The sequence below is a fragment of the Pelophylax lessonae genome, assembly GCF_965119305.1.
Source record: "Pelophylax lessonae genome assembly, chromosome: 7".
Taxonomy (NCBI): domain Eukaryota; kingdom Metazoa; phylum Chordata; class Amphibia; order Anura; family Ranidae; genus Pelophylax; species Pelophylax lessonae.
Window position 1 is genome coordinate 292312427 of NC_138774.1, and position 21875 is coordinate 292334301.

General features: G+C 47.0%; 1 protein-coding gene across 3 annotated transcripts in view; it reads right to left on the bottom strand.

The window, feature by feature from the left end:
* Positions 1 to 21875, bottom strand: part of STRBP (spermatid perinuclear RNA binding protein) — a 250689-nt gene that overhangs the window by 8360 nt on the left and 220454 nt on the right. For all 3 annotated transcript variants that reach the window (XM_082263345.1, XM_082263344.1, XM_082263343.1), the window contains exons 16-18: positions 17275 to 17415; positions 7091 to 7217; positions 4701 to 4745 (exon numbers count right to left, since the gene is read on the bottom strand). In XM_082263345.1, the coding sequence (XP_082119471.1) occupies positions 4701 to 4745; positions 7091 to 7217; positions 17275 to 17415 (313 nt within the window). The remainder of the gene's footprint in view (positions 1 to 4700; positions 4746 to 7090; positions 7218 to 17274; positions 17416 to 21875) is intronic.

Below are 21875 nucleotides of genomic sequence, written 5' to 3' on the forward strand. Positions count from 1 at the left end.
CACCTGAGCAGCAAGGCCAGCCACAATAGTGGCTAAATCCCCCCCTGGGGGGGAAACAGCGGTCCCCTGGCTTTCCACCAATACTGTAGGAAATTTGCCCTCCTGAGAATCCATTGCCCCTGTAAAGCCAGACAACCAAGGGTTAACTGCCCCTTTTTAGCAAGCGTGGCAAGCGCAGCCCACCGCACCACACTCAAGCACAATGAGACCCCCACAGGGAATATGCAAACTGAACACAGGCAATGGATAGCAAGAACAGAAGGATAAAACCTGAGGAGACCCTCGCCGCTGCTGCTGCCTCGATCGGTGTTCCTGGAAAGAGGAAGTGATGCTGCCAGGGCGCTCTATGTAAGCCTATGGAGGCTACAAGAAAATGGCCGCCATGCATGTAAACCATGCGGCCGGAGCGGGTGTAGGCAAAATGGCGTCGATTGGCGCCGAAACCGCCGCTCCACAGTGCATTAAAACACACATTACATTCCAATATAAGAATACATGTCAGATCGCCGCAGCGATCGCTGTATATGCCCAAACATGCCAAAAAAACATGCCCCACAGCACACAGCTTCTCACACTGCCCAGTCTGACACACACAGTGTCATACAGCTCCCCCCCCCCCTTGCAGCCCACAGCATGCAGCCGAGAGATAGGGAGACAAGCAGTGTGAATAGAGGCAGGTTACACAGTCCCAGACTGACACCCCCCCAGACAGACAGGTCCCCACATAAATACACTTACCTCACATGGCGTGGGGGACCCGCACAGGCGAACAAGCCGCTGCACATGAGGCAGGGAGAGTCGCAATTCAAGACGCACAAAATGGGGGTTAAGAAACCGCACAGCGTCCAGTGAGGTAGCCACCTCACCAATCATCCCTGCACCGAACAGGGATGGGTCGTTCACTATGCCAGGAGCGTTACCTGGCTGAACGCTCGATGGCAGACTGGGAAGCCACTGACCCACGACCTGCGACCAGGGGGATCAGCCCGAGACCCAGTCCGCATGATCCTCTTCGTCCGAAGAACTAACTAACGCTGACAAAATAACAGCTAATTAAAGGTAGAGAGAAAAACTCAAACAAAATATTAAAAAGAAGAAAGAGTCTGGGACAGAAAGTCCCAGCACAGAGAGAGCCAGCCACTCCTGACAAGCTAGACATTAAAACTGAGATATGGTTGCAGGAAGTAGGAGGGTATTGACTGAGGGGACCACCCCTTGAGGGTGGGATATGTTAAAGCTTTATTGTTAACATATTCTGTTGCCTAGCTACTCCTTCGGAGCAAAGTCTAATACCCCATATGTGACGAATATGAAGAGGCGGCGACTGTCGGAGGACGTAAGAGAAAGATGTGTTTGACTACCCTGGACCTCAGAGATGCCTACCTGCAGTTTCCTGATTTATCCAGAACATCAGGCCTTTCTGAGGTTTGCGGTGGTCACCGAAAAAGGGACGGAGCACTGGCAGTTCAAGGCACTTCCATTTGAACTTGCGGCCAGCCTGAGTACTGAGAGGCAGTAGCTTACAGTCATCTCCAGGGAATAGCCTTAATTCCTTATCTGGACGATTTACTGATCTTCGGCCCATCCGCAGATCAGGTGAACTCAGATACCCAGAGGGTAATAACTATCCTGCAAACCCTGGGCTGGTTAATCAGCCAGGAAAAGTCATCCCTGGAGCCGGCCAAGGTTCAGACCTACTTAGGGTATCGGATAGAGTCAAGGGTTTAGAGCCTTTTTCTCCCGGAAGAGAAGGTGGAAAAATTAGTCTCAGCAGTGAGGACCCTAAAGGAGACCCATTTGTATTCCAGAAAAGATATTCTGAGGGTCTGGGTACTCATGACAGCCTGCATCCCAGCGGTAGTCTGGGCGCAGCTCCTTTCCAGAGATCTCCACTTCTTCCACCTTTTTTCCTGGGACAGGAAGGTAGAATCCTTGGACAAGGTAGTGGTCCTCACCCCCGAGGTAAAAAAGTCTCTAGAGTGGTGGTTAAATCCAAGCAATCTAGTGAAAGGCAGACCTTGGGGTCAGTGGAACCAAGTTTGGGTCGCCATGGACGCAAGCACCTGGGGAGCACATCTAGAAGGTGCTCAAGCCCAGGGCACCTGGGGAAAGGAGGTGGCATAAGCCTTCAGACTTCAATCTTCAGAGAATTAAAAGCGGTGGGCGAAGCCTTAAAGGCCTTCGAAACTCTCCTACTGGGCAGAGAAGTACAAGTCTTCTCCGACAATGCTACAACAGTAGCCTATCTAAATCACCAAGGAGCCACCAGATCAAGCCCCTCAATCCTGACTTGGGACGAAGGGAGATTAACCTCCCTGATGGCCATCCATATAAAAGGAGTAAACAACGAGGAAGCAGACTTCCTCAGTCGTCATCCCATAAGGCAAGAGGAGTGGGAACTAAATCCTGAGGTCTTTCAGATTCTGGTCAAAAAGTTTGGTTGTCCAGAAGTGAAGCTGTTTGCCGCCAGGCAGAACAGAAAAGTAGAAAAATTATTTTCCCTGACACAGGAAAAGGGAATGGTGGGCCTAGATGCTCTAGCCCAAAAGTGGAAGTACAGGTTGGCTTATGCCTTCCCGCCACTAGTACTAATTCCCAGAGTTCTACAAAAGCTCAGTCGCTCTCCGGGGACTCAGCCTTCTCCCGATTGCCCCATGGTGGCCAAGGAGGGCATGGGTTGCAACCCTAAAGACCTTCTCGATAGCCACCCGAGTGTTCCGGACCTGGTATCGCAGGGACCAATTCTGCACCCATAGCCAGAATTCTTCCAACTGACGGCGTGGTTGGTGAGCGCCAGGTCCTCAGATTGAAGGGTTGCTCAGACAGAGTGATAGATACACTCTTGATGAGCAGAAAGGCAGTAACTAGAAAAATATATTTGAAGGTTTGGAAAACCTTTTGTACTTGGTGTAGGCAGAAACAAGCTGCCTCCACCTCCGTCCCGGTAATCTTGGAATTTTTACAAGATAGGGTAGAGAAGGGTGTGGCGGATAACACCCTTCGGGTACAGGTAGCGGCTCTTTCATTCTTTCTAGATGCAAGGATTGCGAAAGAGCCTCAAGTTAAAAGATTTTTGTTAGCAAGGGATAGAGCTACCCCTATAGCTAAAAATAGGTTCCCACCTTGGGATTTAACTAGGGTTCTAGAGAGTCTATCTAGTAGCCCTTTTGAACCTATAGAGGAAGTTTCAGTTAAAGTAAACTAGCCTTACTGCTAGCCGTCACAACTGCTAGAAGTGTAGGGGACCTACAGGGGCTCTCTGTAAAAGAGCCTTTTATGTTGATCCTGCCGGATAGGGTTATTCTCAGGCCAGATCCATTGTATCTGCCCAAAGTAGCCTCTCCCTTTAACAGGAAGCAGGAAATAGTGTTGCCATCCTTCTGTAATAATCCTAAGAATGAGAAAGAGAACATTTCACTCCTTAGATGTGTGGAGGTGCCTCCTCACGTATTTACAGAACACCAAGGAGTTTAGAAGATCTAGTCATGATTGACACCTGACTCTGATTGGCACCTGACACCCACGATCGCTCCCCGCTGAGAGAGAAGGACGGGGTGGCTATTGTAAGCACAGCTGACCGCTCTTCTCTCTGGAATAATCACAGAGTGCCTGTGATCCTTCTATATAGGATCACAGATCTCTATGATCATTTCACAAGCCCCATACTGTTAGAAACATGCCCATGGGTACACATTTAACCCCTTGATCACTTACTGTGTTCCCCTTCCCTGCCAGTGTCATTATTACAGTGACAGTGCATATTTTTAGCACTGATTACTGTAGTAATGTCACTGCCCCCCCCCCAAATGTGTCAAAAATGTCAGTTAGGGGTATGATCTGTCCGCTGCAATCCTGAAAAAAAATTGCAGATCGCCATTACTAGTAAAAAAAAAATATAAAATAAATAAAAAATGACAAATCTTTCCCGTAGTTAGACGTGATAACTTTTGCGCAAACCAATCAATATACACCTATTGGGATTTTTTTTTTACCAAAAATATGTAGCAGAATACAAATTGACCTAAAATGTTAAAATTTTACATTTTTTTATTGAGAATTGTTGCTTCTTTTTTTGTTTATAGCGCAAAAAATAAAAAATCGTAGAGGTGATCAAATACCACCAAAAGAAAGATCTGTTTTTGGGAAATAAAGGACAATCAATTTTATTTGGGTACAGCATCGCACGACCGCGCAATTGTCCATTAAAGTCACGCATTGCGGAATCGCAAAATAGAGCCTGGTCATTGAGCAGCCAAATCCTCTGATCTTAAAGTGGGTTAAGTGTGATGCACCTGAGCTCAATGTTGAATGGTAAAGGGTGTAAATACTTATGTACATGGGATTATTTTTGTTTCCTATTTTTAATAAATTTGCAAAGATTTCAAACAAACTTCTCTCACGTTATCATTATGGGGTATTTTTTTTTTTTTTTTTACAATTTTGAGGAAAATAATTAATCAGTGTTGGAATACGGCTGTAACATAAGAGTTGGGTTGCTCTCATATGGCTTCAAACCCCCCAATCAAGAACAATATGCCGGTTTCTAGGAGGCCTGGAACTGATATGGAAATTGGCTGCATTGAATGCATGGGACCCAGATTTTTTTTAGGAGGATTGTGGACATCTAATTATATTTTATTACAGGGGGATAAATACATTTATTTTGGATTTCAGTGTGAAATTTGCGGTTGTGTACATACCATAAGCCGGCGCCGCGGCACTGTATCCATATGGAGCTGCATATCCTAGAAATAAAACATTAGAAGAGTCTGATTATACACTGAGATGATCTTACTACACACAGACCATGAGAGAGACAACAAAGGGAACTTCCTTCTGTAATACAGAACCATCTAAATGGTGGAGGACCCCAAAATAAAATCTAACATCAGTTAGAAAGGGACAATTAGAAAAAAGGAAAAGAGCTGTCTGTGAAAGCTCTCATTTACCCAGGTCATGGTATATCCAAGTTGGTCTCATTCAACCGGACATGTCCTGAAGATGTTTCCCAATGTATCCAAATTGCCCTCTCAGTCCTAATGCCAGAACATAAGCCAATGGGACGTATGGCTATTAATGCTCAGATATGTTCCTGCCTCTTACTGGAGCTAAGGAAGTGGCTTGGCTTTTAACAACATACAGTATATGGTCAAAAGTTTTGGGATGCCTGTCTTTACATGAACTTTAATGGCATCCCAGTCTTAGTCCGTAGGGTTCAATACTGAGTTGGCCCACCCTTTGCAGCTATAACAGCTTCAACTCTTCTAGGAAGGCTGTGCACAAGGTTTAGGAGTGTCTATGGGAATGTTTGACCATTCATCCAGAAGAGCATTTGTGAGGTCAGGTACTGATGGACGAGAAGGTCTGGCTCGCAGTCTTCGCTCTAATTTCATCCCCAAAGGTGTTCTATCAGGTTGAGTTTAGCCCAGTCAAGTTCCTCCACCCCAAACTTGCTCATCCATGTGTTTATGGACCTTGCTTTGTGCACTGGTCCAAGTCATTTGGTGGAGGGGGATTATGGTGTGGGGTTGTTTTTCAGGGGTTGGGCTTGGCCCCTTATGCCTCGTTTCCACTGACCGGTTTGGTTCGGTACAGTGCGGTACGCCTTGATCAGGCTTGCGTTTCCACCGCCAACAGTACCTAAGCTCAACAGTACCTCAACAGTATTGCTCCACCCTGTTGGTACAGTACTAATGTGCTTGGTACCCCAACGAAAGGGTACCAAAAAAGTGGTACAGTTGGGAATTAGGGTACCATTTACAACTTTTGACAATGGAAACTAAACCAAAACGTACCGTATCATTCAGTGGAAACGAGGCCTTAGTTCCAGTGAAAGGAACTCTTAAGGCATCAGCATACCAAGACATTTTGGACAATTTCATGATCGGGGATGGCATGTTCCTGTTCCAAAGGTTTTCTATTGGGTTGAGGTCAGGACTCTGTGCAGGCCAGTCAAGTTCCTCCACCCCAAACTCGCTCATCCATGTCTTTATGGACCTTGCTTTGTGCACTGGTGTGCAGTCATGTTGGAACAGGAAGGGGTCATCCCCAAACTCTTCCCTCAAAGTTGGGAGCATGAAATTGTCCAAAATGTCTTGGTATGCTGACGCCTTAAGAGTTCCCTTCACTGAAACTAACAGACCAAGCCCAACCTCTGAAAAAAAAAAAAAAAAAAAAACCCACACCATAACCCCCACCAAACTTTACACTTGGCCCAATGCAGTAAGGCAAGTACTGTTTTCCTGGCAACCAACAAACCCAGACACATCCATCAGATTGCCAGCCAGAGAAGCGTAATTGGTTGCTCCAGAGAACACGTCCCCACTGTTAGAGAGTCCAATGGTCGGCGTGCTTTACACCACTGCATCCGTCACTTTGTATTGCACTTGGTGCTGAAAGAAAGGCTTGGATGCAGCTTCTCGGCCATGGATACCCATTCCATGGAGCTCTCTACCAGGGGTCTTCAAACTATGGCCCTCCAGTTGTTCAAGAACTACAATTCCCATCATGCCTAGTTTTACAATGCCTCATGGGATGTGTAGGTCCGCAACAGCTGGAGGGCTGAAGTCTGAGGATCCCTGTTACGCACTGTTGTGCTAATCTGAAGGCCACACGAAGTTTGGAGGTCTGTAGCTATGGACTCTGAGGACAGTTGGCGACTTCTACGCCCTGTGCGCTTCAGCATGTGCTGACCCCACTCTGTCATTTTATGAGACCTACCTCTTGCTGTTGTTCCCACTGTGTTATAATACCGCTAACAGTTAGCCGTGGAATATTTAGCAGCAAGGAAACTTTACGAATGGACTTATTGCACGGTGGCAACCTATCACGGTACCACACTTGAATTCACTGAGCTCCTGAGAGAGACCCATTCTTTCACAAATGTTTGTAGAAGCAGTCTGCATGCCTAGGTGCGTGATTTTATACACCTGTGGCCATGGAGGTGATTGGAGCACCTGAATCCAATGATTTGGAGGGGTGTCCCAATACTTTTGGCAATATAGTGTATTAATGTGTGAGTAAATGTTTGAAATTGTAAGGAAAAAAAATGTATATATTTTTCATATATATGGTACTCTGACTTGTGTACCTTGGGTTATATATCCCGGGGCAGCAGCAGCAGCTCCCACAAAGGCCCCTCTGGCCAATGCCACCCGTCCTCTTCCTCGAGCCGCCTGTACAGCCGCCGATACCGCCGTACTGACCACTCCTTTAGTCTACGAAGAAAACAAAGCAATGACAGATCAGGAGTGAATGTTACTGCGGATATAACAATATGCAAAGTCTTATTGTTTTCTATGAAAATGTAACACATGAAGTTTTAAAGCTGAATTACAGGAATAAACATTTTTGCATAGTTACGGTACGTTGGTCCAGCCTCGACCAATGTAAGTGCCATACCTATAGAAGCTAGAAATCGCTGTAGTGGACACTGATACTCCAGTGATCTCCACCAGCTTCCGGGTCCTGTGCTATGCGGCTGCCATGCAACAAAGTATGTCACCCGCCTGCCGTGGGCACCATTCAGGGAACCTTTTGCATTGTCCAAATAAAGGCCAAGAAATCTCTGTTTGGATGAGATGGGGTTGTGAAGACCTCCACCTCATCCAATCAGAGAACCTTTTGCATTCATTGAGAAAATGTAAAGTGCTCCCTGAATGGCTGAAGTACTGTGCACATGAGGCAGCCGCTTAGCCCAGAAGCTAGTGATGATCTCTGTAGTAGTGGTGGTGTCTATTACAGTGGTTTCCAGCTTCCACGGGTATGGTATATATACATAGTTATATAGGTCCAAGATCAAATCAATGAAACAATGTAAACATATAACATACCTAAACTTCAGCTTTAAAGTCTAAATCTACATTTATTATCACTTTAAAATAGTTCCTTTGAGCCAAACTATTTCCTGCACCAACAGGTGCGCTTGCTGGGAGCGATGTATTACCTGCCTCAGTTATACAGCGCTGTGTTCTGGTGATGGGACTAGAACTTCTGGTCCTCCGCCCAGACCAAAATAGAATCAGGCTGAGTGTTGCTCAGCCATTCACAGGAACCTTTGCCCTCTCTGCGCCGTCCGCAGGATCCTTTGCCCTCTCTGCGCCATCCGCAGGATCCTTTGCCCTCTCTGCGCCATCCGCAGGATCCTTTGCCCTCTCTGCGCCATCCGCAGGATCCTTTGCCCTCTCTGCGCCATCCGCAGGATCCTTTGCCCTCTCTGCGCCATCCGCAGGATCCTTTGCCCTCTCTGCGCCATCCGCAGGATCCTTTGCCCTCTCTGCGCCATCCGCAGGATCCTTTGCCCTCTCTGCGCCATCCGCAGGATCCTTTGCCCTCTCTGCGCCATCCGCAGGATCCTTTGCCCTCTCTGCGCCGTCCGCAGGAAGCTTAGCCCTCTCTGCGCCGTCCACAGGAACCTTTGCCTCTCTGCGCCGTCCACAGGAACCTTTGCCCTCTCTGCGCCGTCCACAGGAACCTTTGCCCTCTCTGCACCGTCCACAGGAACCTTTGCCCTCTCTGCACCGTCCACAGGAACCTTTGCCCTCTCTGCACCATCCACAGGAACCTTTGCCCTCTCTGCACCGTCCACAGGAACCTTTGCTCTCTCTGCACCATCCACAGGAACCTTTGCCCTCTCTGCGTCGTTCACAGGAACCTTTGCCCCCTCTGCGTTGTTCACAGGAACCTTTGCCCCCTCTGCACCTTCCACAGGAACCTTTGCTCCCTCTGCGCCGTCCACAGGAACCTTTGCCCCCTATGCGCCGTCCACAGGAACCTTTGCCCTCTCTGCGCCGTCCACAGGATCCTTTGCTTTCTCTGCACCATCCACAGAAAGCTTTGCTTTCTGTCGGCCATTCACAGGAAGCTTTGAATTCTACGAATGAACGCAAAGTTTCCTCTGATTTGCAGAGGTGGAGATTGTGATGTCTGCTCACCTCAGCCAATCAGGAGAAGCTTTGTATTCATTCATAGAAAGCAACGCTTCCTGTAAATGGTCAACAGAATGCAAACCTTCCTGCCAATAGAATCCAAAGCTTCCTGTGAATGGCAAAGTAGCTTTTAGCTTGATTATTTCTATTTGGGAGCAGGACAAGAAATCCCCATTCCACTGCCAGAGCACAGCACTGTATATAAGGCTGAGGCCACATGCAATCAACACGCTACATACAGGTAATACAGCACGCCCAGCAAGAGCACCTGTTAGTACAGTAAATAGTTCTTTTAGGCCAGCTTGGCCCGAATGAACCATTTAAAGGGACATTAAACGTAGTTAGCATTTAGAACTCCATTACTGCATGATAGTAAAGCAGACAGCACACAGCTGTATGTAAATCTGACTTCCTGAACCTGGATTTGCAGGACTTTACACACAAAAACCTCACATTTCCTCCTGCAGTATTTAACAGCTGAACAGGGACAAGACACGCTCCACAGCTTCCTGTTCTGTCTGGGAAGAATTTATAACAAACCAGAAGAGAACGCATCTACCCCGCTGCTCAATGAAAGAGGCCGAGCTGGGAAAGTTACCAAATAAATCGCAGGCCGGGGCTTTGTAATGGTAATGAAGCCGTAACTGTGCAATTAATTCAGTCTGCAAACACCCAATAAAACCAGCGCAGGAATGTGCGAAAGTTCTTCTCCCTGATTTACACATCTGAGGAGTTTTTCTTCTCGATCAGCTAAAATCTGCAGCATACTTATGAGCCGAGTCTTTCGTTCTTGGGGGGGGGCAGATATATATTTACTATATTTCTGAAATCTATACCTGAATATAAAATGAAACTGCAAATCTTTGCATTAAGGGAGATACAGCATTGCATTCTGATAACATTTACACCTCACTTCCAGCATAAAACCCAAAAATCATGGAGTTTAGTCTCTGCTTTTGGGGCAAGTAGGCGGAGTTATACATATTATTTCTTTTTGCCCATTTTTAGCCAACGACGCACACAGAAACAGGGGTGTATAGCACACATATCATCATTTTAGGCCTTAAGATCGCACTGAGGCCCTACAAAAGAAGCTGAAAACCCAACCTTTAAAGTACTGCGAGATGCGGCATAGACTTCCTATAACAGAAGGTCCTCGTCTCCAGCACAAATCATGACTCTGCCCACTTACCTGGAATAGAAACTGAGCTCATTTTGGGTTTTGTGACATATTTTAATGTCAGCAGCCTCCAAGTGCGCCTCCCTTATCTGCACCCTTCTGTGTTGTGTTTTTCTTTTATACTTTTAAATCTTTAAGCACTTAAAGACGAATAATCTTTTTTTTTTTTTTTTAAATATGGGCACCCATGAACTGTTAGCCCTAATGTGCTAGTATACATCGCATTTATTGCTCTTATCACATTACTCCTTTTATATAATAGTTTCATCCCATCACTTCTCTCATTTATTATTACTTTTATCCTTTCACGCATCCTATCCTATATAAAAAAAAAAAAAAACCACCTGCCCAAGGCCTATTATGAGACCATGGCCCCCCTCCTCCTGAGTCTACTGCTATCTATAGATCCCTAACCCCCCACAATGCATCCCAGCTCCCACAGTTCCTCCCAACCTCCCATAGAACCTTCAATCCTCACAGTGCCCCCCCCCCCCCCAAGAGAGTTCAGTCTCCATGGTGCCTGCCAACCTCCCACAGTGCCCCCCCCGACCCTCTAAGTCTTCAATCCCCACAGTTTATGCCAAACTCCCACATTTTCCCTTGACCCTATAAAAGTCTTCATTCCCACAGTGACCTCCAACCCCCTAATGTCTCGTACACACGCACCAATTGTCGGCCGAACGATCGGCCGTCTTTTGTCCAGTGTTTTTGTGTCGGTTGAAATGTGCCTATACTGCACACGAATTTTGTCGGCCAACAAAAACCAACTGCAGAAGTGATGTCATGTGCTGGTCTACTTTTCGTGTGTTTTTTTTCTTCTCTGAGCATGCCCAGTCTTGCTCATCTGACTTTTGTCGGCCGAAATCTGTACTGACTGATGAACAATCGGCCGTTCTGGTGACGGCCAACAAAAATTTTATAGTATGCACACCAGATTTTGTTCGGCCGAAAAGTTGCAGTCGGTTGTCGGAATCATCATACTAACAAGCCGCCAATCGGCCGATCGGACATTGGCCGAAAATTTACGACCAACAATTGGTCCGTGTGTATGGGGCTTTAGAGTCTTCAGTCCTCACAGTGTCCCCGACTCCCGAAGAGCCTTCAGTCCCCACAGTGCCTGTCAACACATTACCACCGACTCCCTAAGAGTCTTCAGTCTCCACAGTGCCTGTGAACCTCCCACAGTGACCTCCAACCCCCTAAGAGTCTTCAGTCTCCACAGTGCCTGTCAACCTCCCACATTGCCACCGACTCCCTAAGAGTCTTCAGTCCCTGCAGTGCCCCCCCAACCCCCTAAGAGCCTTCAGTCCTCACAATGCCTGTGAAGTTCCCACAGTGCCCCCCCCCCCCCCCCAGAGAGCCTTCAGTCCCCACATTGCTTGCCGACCTACCACAGTGAGGCCCGACCCCCTAAGAGCCTTCAGTCCCCACAGTGCCTGTCAACCTCCCACATTGCCACCGACTCCCTAAGAGTCTTCAGTCTCCACAGTGCCTGTGAACCTCCCACAGTGACCTCCAACCCCCTAAGAACCTTCAGTCCCCACAGTGCCTGTCAACCTCCCACATTGCCACCGACTCCCTAAGTCTTCAGTCCCTGCAGTGCCCCCCCCAACCCCCTAAGAGCCTTCAGTCCTCACAATGCCTGTGAAGTTCCCACAGAGCCTTCAGTCCCCACATTGCTTGCCGACCTCCCACAGTGAGGCCTGACCCCCTAAGAGCCTTCAGTCCTCACAGTGCCTGTCAACCTCCCACATTGCCACCGACTCCCTAAGAGTCTTCAGTCTCCACAGTGACCTCCAACCCCCTAAGAACCTTCAGTCCCCACAGTGCCTGTCAACCTCCCACATTGCCACCGACTCCCTAAGAGTCTTCAGTCCCTGCAGTGCCCCCCACACCCTCTAAGAGCCTTCAGTCCTCACAATGCCTGTGAACTTCCCACAGTGCCCCCCCCTAAAGAGCCTTCAATCCCCACATTGCCTTCCGAACCCTAATAGCCGTTTCAATCCCCACAGTGCCTTCTGACCCCTAAGAGCTTTCAGTCCCCACAGTGACTGCTGACATCCCACAGTGCACCCCAGTCCCCTAAGAGCTTTCAGTCCCCACCGCCCCTGTCAATCTCCCACAGTGCTCACTTATTTGCTCTGGACCTTTTGTCCCCCATAGTGCCCCAAACAATGCCCTCTAGTCTCCCACATTGCCTGTACAAAGCGCCAGCCCCCTCCAGAGACCTCATCTCCCCCCCCCCCAAACCGTTGCCCCCAAGTATGCTGAAGAGTCCCTCAACTGCCTCCAGAACCCCCATCATCTCCCCAAAGTGACACCCACCCCAATCAAGAACTTTTCAGATTTTTTTTTTTTTTTACGGTCGGGCACACCAGACATTTCGAAAGAATTTACTGATCCCTGGTCTCAATGAGTTTGAGGTCCACAGTAATAGACCATTATATAACCATCACATTCCAGCATGTTGTAATGTTATTATACATGTTTTAAAGTATACATTTCATATAGTTTGTAAGGCTGCGCAGCCACCTTCACCTCTAACAATTTCACAACCCCGCCCCCCCCTCCCCACCTAAACCAATGATAGCACCAAGCTAATGATTACCCCATTCACTTTCTCCTCATTGGCCTTCTCTACACAGACTATCCCCCCCCCCCCCCCTATCATAAATGCTGCTGCCAGGCTCATCTTCCTTACCATCTGCTCTGCCGCCCCTCTCTGCCAATCTCTCCACTGGTTTCCACCCAACAAATACAATTTAAAGACTAACAACATCATCCAAACCCATCCGCAGCTCTGGCCTAAGCTACATCACCAAATATTACCCAAACTCCAGTTACATCATCCCAAGCCAGCCAATCAAGATGGCCCAGGACCCCGAAGAGGTCTTCAGGACTCAGAAGATGACTGGGCGAAGATGTTGGCACCAAGCAAGGGGGCTCTTGGGTTTTCCGCTTTAAGTTTAAGAACACATTTCTATAGTCACACAAACTTTTTTGTATTTAATGATAACATTAAGGGATTAGCTCATCTTTACCAAAAACCTGCCTATACAGGTAAGGGGCAGCTGTAGATAAAACCAAGCTATGCAGCTCTAACGTTAGATATTGCCCCTACTGTAGGTGCAGACCAAAGCCTGGCCCAACAACTCCTATGGGTTGCGCCCTCCCATCCCACCTCATTGCTAAGACACTCCCAGCCATTACTGCTCACCCCACCATCACAGGAGCGAGCTCTCAAACCCCTTGCATTAGTGTGGTCCACTGCCGTCTCCATTGCAGCACTACCTTAAGAGTTATGCCAAACACAGATGAACCGAAATCTCGGCTGGTTCAGCAGGGACCAGCCAAGATGCAACCCATCTAAGGGCAGACTGGTTGTAGCTGACCCATCGAACGACTTCAATACAACCAGCCTGTTGGATTTTTTTTCATGTGGTCACTACCAGTGGCTATAGCTACCAGCATTATTGTGTTCTGCTGGCAAGAAACGCTTCCCATGCAACCTCCCCCACCACTGGCAAAACACATTAGCGCTGCGGGAGGGATTCCCCTATCAATGCTGTGTTGATGGAGTAATAGAACGATTTTCTTTCCTTCTGCCCAAGGTGGAAGGAAAGAAAATTGCATAATCTAGGTTCTGCTTTACTGGGACAAGGGAGAGAGCGAGAGAATTTCAATTGGCTGAGTGCATACATCTACAGCAAGTATCATATAACTGGTCAATACGGCACAGTTTTCTTTTACCTACAGACTCTCCTTACCTGCGTAGGCAGTTTTTTTTAGTAAAAGGTGAACTCTTTAACAGGTCTTATAATAGGGTGCTTTACATGAACCACTGCCCTATGGTACCAGCAGCGGGAGCACCAAGGGGCATTTTCTGCATGTACAGTGCCTTGAAAAAGTATTCATACCCTGTAAAATTTTCCACATTTTGTCATGTTACAACCAAAAACGTAAATGTATTTTATTGGAATTTTTATGTGATAGACCAACACAAAGTGGCACATAATTGTGAAGTGGGAGGAAAATGATAAATGGTTTTCAAAATTTTTTGCAAATAAATCTGAAAAGTGTGGCGTGCATTTGTATTCACCCCCCTTTACTCTTATACCCCTAACTAAACCAATTGCCTTCCATCCATCAATCCATCATCGGAAAATGGAAAGAGTATGGCACAACTGCAACCCTACCAAGACATGGCCGTCCACCTAAACTGACCGGCCGGGCCCCTACCAAGACACGGCCGTCCACCTAAACTGACCGGCCAGGCCCCTACCAAGACATGGCCGTCCACCTAAACTGACCGGCCGAGCAAGGAGAGCATTCAGGGAAGCAGCCTAGAGGACCATGGTAACTCTGGAGGAGCTGCAGAGATCCACAGCTCAGGTGGGAGAATCTTTCCACAGGACAACTATTAGTCGTGCGCTCCACAAATCTGACCTTTATGGAAGAGTGAGAAGAGGAAAGCCATAACAAGTCCTGTTTGCAGTTTGTGAGAAGCCATGTTGAGGGACACAGCTAGGGTTGCCACCTCATCCCTTTAAACTAGGACACATATTAACCACTTGCCGACCAGTCACGTTGACTGTACTGCGGCAAAGTGGCTCGTTCCCGTCAAGCGACGTAGACCTACGTCGCTGGACTCCTCCCTTTGTGGGCGGCGCGCGCGCGCTGCCGGACGCTCGCCCCCGCTGTATTCAGTCACAGCGGGAGTCGAGCCAGGGGAGGAGCGGCGGCGATCGCCGCTGCTCTTCCCCGATCGTCGGGGAATCGAGTCTGGAGATCCGCCTGCTTGTGTAAACAAAGCGGGCGGATCGCCTAAGTGACAGACAGGGTCAGATTGCAGGGTTCAGCATAGCTTAACATCCGATCTGTCCTTGTGTCACTCAGTCACCTCCCCCCCACACACGTCAGTAAGCACCAGGCATACATTAACCCCTCCCTCTCCAATAAAATTAACCCCTTCCCTGCCAGTGTCATTTTTACAGTAACAGTGCATATGTATAGCACTGATTACTGTAGTAATGTCACTGGTACCCCCAAAAGTGTCAAAAATGTCAGTCAAGGGTCCGATCTATCCGCTGCAATGTCGCAGTCCCGCAAAAAAAAAAAAAAAAAAAAAAAAAAAAAAAAAAAAAAAAGCAGATCGCCGCCATTACTCGTTAAAATAAAAAAAACACCAAAAATGACAAAAATCTTTCCCTTAGTTAGTAAACGCAATAACTTTTGCGCAAACTAATCAAAATACGCTTATTGTGAATTTTTTTTACCAAACATAGGTAGCAGAAAACAAATTGGCCAAAAATTTAAAAAAAATGTTGGTTTTTTTACATTTTTTGGGGGGCAATTTCATATAAAAAAAATGTGAAAAATATTGTTATTTTTTCAAAATTTACGCTCTTTTTTTGTTTATAGCGCAAAAAGTAAAAATCGCACAGGTGATCAAATACCACCAAAAGAAAGCTCTGTTTGTGGGAAAAAAAAGGACGTAAATTTCGTTTGGGTACAGCGCCGCACGACCGCGCAATTGTCAGTTAAATTCGCACAGTGCCGAATCGCAAAAAGTGGCCTGGACGTAAGACAGCAAAATCCTCCGGTGGTAAAGTGGTTAATTACACAGGTTCTGTGGCTGATTAAGGTGGTAATTAAACTCACTTAGTGCTATATATTAGCCTCAGAACCTGTGTAATTAATGTGTCCTGGATTAAATGGATGAATTGGCAACCCTGGACACAGCAAACATGGGGAAGAAGGCGCTCTGGTCAGATGAGACCAAAATTTAACTTTTTGGCTTAAAAGCAAAACGCTATGTGTGGCAGAAAATTAACACTGCACATCACCCTGAACACACCATCCGCACCGTGAAACATGGTGGTGGCAGAATTTTCTTCAGCAAGGACAGGGAAGCTGGTCAGAGTTGATGGGAAGATGGATGGAGCCAAAAACTGGGTAATCCTAAAAGAAAACCTGTTAGAGTCTGCAAAAGACCTGAGACTGGGGCGGAGGTTCACCTTCCAGCAGGACAACGACCCGAAACATCCAGCCAGAGCTACAATGGAATGGTTTACATCAAAGCATATTCATGTGTTAGAGCGGCCCAGTCACAGTCCAGACCTAAATCCAATTGAGAATCTGTGGCAAGACTTGAAAATTGCTGTTCACAGACGCTCTCCCATCCAATCTGACAGAGCTTGAGATATTTTGCAAAGAAGAATGAGCAGAAATGTCCCTCTCTAGATGTGCAAAGCTGGTAGAGACATCCCCAAAAAAGACTTGCAGCTGTAATTGCAGGGGAAGGCGGTTCTACAAAGTATTGACTCCGGGGGGTGAATACAAATGCAGCCACACTTGTCATAGATTTGTAAAAAAATGTTAAAAACCATTTATCATTTTCCTTCCACTTCACAATTATGGCCACTTTGTGTCGGTCTATCACATCAAATCCCAATAAAATACATTTACTTTTTTGGGTGTAACATGACAAAATGTGGAAAATTTCAACAGGTGTGAATACTTTTTTCAAGGCAGTGTTAATATAATAGGGATTGTATGTTCTCTTTAGTCAAACTTGTGGGTACAGTGTTCAGTATGAGGGCAGTTTAGGGTTCACTATAAGTCACCTTGAAGTGAGAGATTAAAGAGTAACTCCACTTTTGTTGAGAAAAAAAACATTCCCCCTCTGGGTGATCTCTGTACATTGCAAGGAATTTAACAAACTTTGTTGCAGATTATTTGCAGTTATTCTGAAGAAATCATAGTTTGTTTCTCTGTGCTGAGCGGGTCTAATGGGAGTGGTTTCATAATTATCTATCAGATGTGGCAGCTGCAGGGCTCTAATGAAGAAAGCTGCTGGGTCTGCATCCCTTTAGACGTGTTCCTATTGGGAGTATCTCACCAAAAATGAAATTTTTGTTGCAGGGGATGCCAGAAATCTGACTTGTATCTTAGTGCAGACTTCTAGGAAAATTGCTTTTTTTGCTGATTTTTTTTCCCCACAAAAATGGAGTTACCCTTTAAACAACTCAAAATAAATCAAAGATGGAAATATACAGGATGTACATTTCAGGGGGAAAAAAAAACAAAAATAAAAAAATATATATAATTTTTTTGAATTGCCAGTTGTGCATTGGCTCCCCTGATCGAGTCGTCTGAAAGCCTCACCTGTGGAATAATCTTTTTCTTCTTGTTATTTGCTGCGTTTGGACCAGAGAAGAGCTTCTCTAGGGCAGCCAGGGCCGCACTGGCTTTTGCTACTTTTTTGTTTGGGCCGGCACCCCTGAACTTCTGTGCATCCACCTCCACCTGAAAAATAAAAATAAAAAACATATTGGAATAGAAAAGATAAAGATAAAATTTAAAAATCTACAACTCATAACACATTAGCGTGACAGTCAGTGGGGAGAATTCTCCTTACTCTTGTCATCATTGGGAGAGACAGAAATTGCCCATTTCTCAATGAACCCCCTAGCAACCTTAGGAGGAACCCCCTAGCAACCTTAGGAGGAACCCCCAGCAACCTTAGGAGGAACCCCCAGCAACCTCAGGAGGAACCCCCAGCAACCTCAGGAGGAACCCCCAGCAACCTCAGGAGGAACCCCCAGCAACCTCAGGAGGAACCCCCAGCAACCTCAGGAGGAACCCCCAGCAATCTCAGGAGGAACCCCCTAGCAACCTCAGGAGGAACCCTCTAGCAACCTCAGGAGGAACCCTCAGCAACCTCAGGAGAAACCCCCAGCAACCTCAGGAGGAACCCCCTAGCAACCTCAGGAGGAACCCCCTAGCAACCTCAGGAGGAACCCCCAGTAATCTCAGGAGGAACCCCTAGCAACCTCAGGAGGAACCCCCAGCAACCTCAGGAGGAACCCCTAGCAACCTCAGGAGGAACCCCCAGCAACCTCAGGAGGAACCCCCAGCAACCTCAGGAGGAACCCCCAGCAACCTCAGGAGGAACCCCCAGCAACCTCAGGAGGAACCCCCAGCAACCTCAGGAGGAACCCCCAGTAACCTCAGGAGGAACCCCCAGTAACCTCAGGAGGAACCCCCAGTAACCTCAGGAGGAACCCTGGTTGAGAAATCCTGCTCTATATAAATCACTTTAATTATGTTTGTGCAGCTTTCATACTAACCTCATCAACTTCATTCTTCTTGGTTTTGGGCACCTATATTTAACAATATATCAAATACCCTCCTAGATAGGTGCTAGGTTAAATCCGAGTTTTTGGCTCTGCCTGCTCATCAGGACTGTCAGACTGTTAGTTCTGCCTGTTGCATGTGTCCAGGTGGGATTCACTTGGTCTGAGGGACTGTCCCCACTGTATCCAATAGGGGAGCCTGTTGGACAGTGGACGAAACCCAGCCAGTGACACACAGGCTTTTGTGGCTGTCCCACTGGGAGGGCACAACCGCAGTGTATTCTGGGATTGGACATAAAAGCCAGGGACACATGTGACAGGGTGTCTTTTGGGGGGAAGTCAGGTCCCAGGAGGAGGGTGACGGCCATCTCTCCTCCTGTCAGCAAGGAGGGTGGTCACAGGTGGTCGGGCCTGGTGGTCCAGAGTGCGGTGCTGAGCCAGGAGGTCCAGGAAACTGACAGTGGAGTTGAAGGCAGAGCGACCTGAGGAAAAACAGTGTCCTTGAGTACCACCAGGGAGCTTGCCAGGGGTCTGCCCAGGAAGGGGACCACTCCAGTGGGGTCAGTGGACAGAAGCTAGCACACACGGCAAGTGAGAAAAGGGGGTGCCAAGTTAGACCCTGAAGAGTAACCTAAAGAATAGTTCACCTTTCTAATCTTCAAGGTGAAGCAGTGGCCTTGCTGCAATCAATACTGTTAGAAGTCCTCAAGATTTGTGCATAGTTGTCCAGTTGGAGTATCCCACTCATCCCTATCCAAGTTCCAAATAAAATACAAAAAAAACAAATCCCCTGGACTGTTCATTGACTGAGCCAAGTACAAAGTGATACGTTTTAAAGACTGTTGCTATGGGTAACCCAGGGGAATCCAATCTCAGCAGCTCCCTAGGGGGCAGTGCTACACACATGAATTACTTATTTCTAATATATATATATATACATATACTAGCATACACAAAGGTACAACAATGTAACATGGGCCCACCGACTCAATGGCCTTCCTGTACCAATCAACAACTTACATATTTGTTGAAATTAATTGGTTGCTTTAGCCCCTTCCTGCCTGCAATCTGTAGATGAATGTTTCCTGGCACTTCGCCCCCCTGCTGATAGAATTTTTATTCTACGCTTCCCTTTTGACAGCTGACACTGTGCGCAGCTGCCACCGGTCACATCCAGCTGTCAATGACGGCACTGGGCCCACCAATGATCAGGAAGCAATCAGACTGGTTTTCCCCCGATCGCTATGTCAGCTATGACAGGTCGTCCTATGTAGGCTGGGAGGTTCATTCACAAAAACAAGCCTTCAGCATCTGCAGATTCTGATTACCAGATTGAAAAAAAAAAAAGAAATGTATGTGTAAATATATATACACTCACCGGACACATTATTAGGCACACCAGTTCAATTGGTTGGTAACACAAATTGCTAATCAGCCAATCACATGGCAGCAACTGAATGCATTTAGGCATCTAGACATGGTGAAGACAACTTGCTGAAATTCAAATCGAGCATCAGAATGGGGAAGAAAGGGGTTTGAAGTGACTTTGAACGTGGCATGGTTGTTGGTGGCAGACGGGCCGGTCTGAGTATTTCTGTTATTTTCACACACAACCAACTCTCGGGATTACAGAGAATGGTGGGAAAAAGATACAAGAGATGGTTAGGGACTGTGGAGATGATACAAAAGATGGTTAGGGACTGTGGACATGACACAAGAGATGGTTAGGGGCTGTGGACATGATACAAGAGATGGTTAGGGACTGTGGACATGATACAAGAGATGGTTAGGGACTGTGGACATGATACAAGAGACGGTTAGGGGCTGTGGACATGATACAAGAGATGGTTAGGGACTGTGGACATGATACAAGAGATGGTTAGGGACTGTGGACATGATACAAGAGATGGTGAGGGACTGTGGACATGATACAAGAGATGGTTAGGGACTGTGGACATGATACAAGAGATGGTTAGGGACTGTAGACATGATACAAAAGATGGTTAGGGACCGTGGACATGATACAAGAGATGGTTAGAGACCGTGGCCATGATACAAGAGATGGTTAGGGACTGTGGACATGATACAAGAGATGGTTAGGGACTGTGGACATGATACAAGAGATGGTTAGTGACTGTGGACATGATACAAGAGATGGTTAGGGACTGTGGACATGATACAAGAGATGGTTAGGGGCTGTGGACATGATACAAGAGATGGTTAGTGACTGTGGACATCATACAGGAGATGGTTAGGGACTGTGGACATGATACAAGAGATGGTTAGGGACTGTGGACATGATACAAGAGATGGTTAGGGACTGTGGACATGATACAAGAGATGGTTAGGGACTGTGGACATGATACAAGAGATGGTTAGGGACTGTGGACATGATACAAGAGATGGTTAAGGACTGTGGACATGATACAAGAGATGGTTAGGGACTGTGGACATGATACAAGAGATGGTTAGGGACTGTGGACATGATACAAGAGATGGTTAGGGACTGTGGACATGATACAAGAGACGGTTAGGGGCTGTGGACATGATACAAGAGACGGTTAGGGACTGTGGACATGATACAAGAGACGGTTAGGGGCTGTGGACATGATACAAGAGATGGTTAGGGACTGTGGACATGATACAAGAGAGGGTTAGGGACTGTGGACATGATACAAGAGACGGTTAGGGGCTGTGGACATGATACAAGAGATGGTTAGGGACTGTGGACATGATACAAGAGATGGTTAGGGGCTGTGGACATGATACAAGAGATGGTTAGGGGCTGTGGACATGATACAAGAGACGGTTAGGGACTGTGGACATGATACAAGAGACGGTTAGGGGCTGTGGACATGATACAAGAGACGGTTAGGGGCTGTGGACATGATACAAGAGATGGTTAGGGGCTGTGGACATGATACAAGAGACGGTTAGGGACTGTGGACATGATACAAGAGATGGTTAGGGACTGTGGACATGATACAAGAGATGGTTAGGGACTGTGGACATGATACAAGAGATGGTTAGGGGCTGTGGACATGATACAGGAGATGGTTAGGGGCTGTGGACATGATACAAGAGACGGTTAGGGACTGTGGACATGATACAAGAGATGGTTAGGGGCTGTGGACATGATACAAGAGACGGTTAGGGACTGTGGACATGATACAAGAGATGGTTAGGGGCTGTGGACATGATAAAAGAGATGGTTAGGGGCTGTGGACATGATACAAGAGAGGGTTAGGGGCTGTGTACATGATACAAGAGACGGTTAGGGGCTGTGTACATGATACAAGAGATGGTTAGGGACTGTGGACATGATACAAGAGACGGTTAGGGGCTGTGGACATGATACAAGAGATGGTTAGGGACTGTGGACATGATACAAGAGATGGTTAGGGGCTGTGGACATGATACAAGAGATGGTTAGGGACTGTGGACTTGATACAAGAGATGGTTAGGGGCTGTGGACATGATACAAGAGATGGTTAGGGGCTGTGGACATGATACAAGAGATGGTTAGGGGCTGTGGACATGATACAAGAGAGGGTTAGGGACTGTGGACATGATACAAGAGAGGGTTAGAGGCTGTGTACATGATACAAGAGATGGTTAGGGACTGTGGAC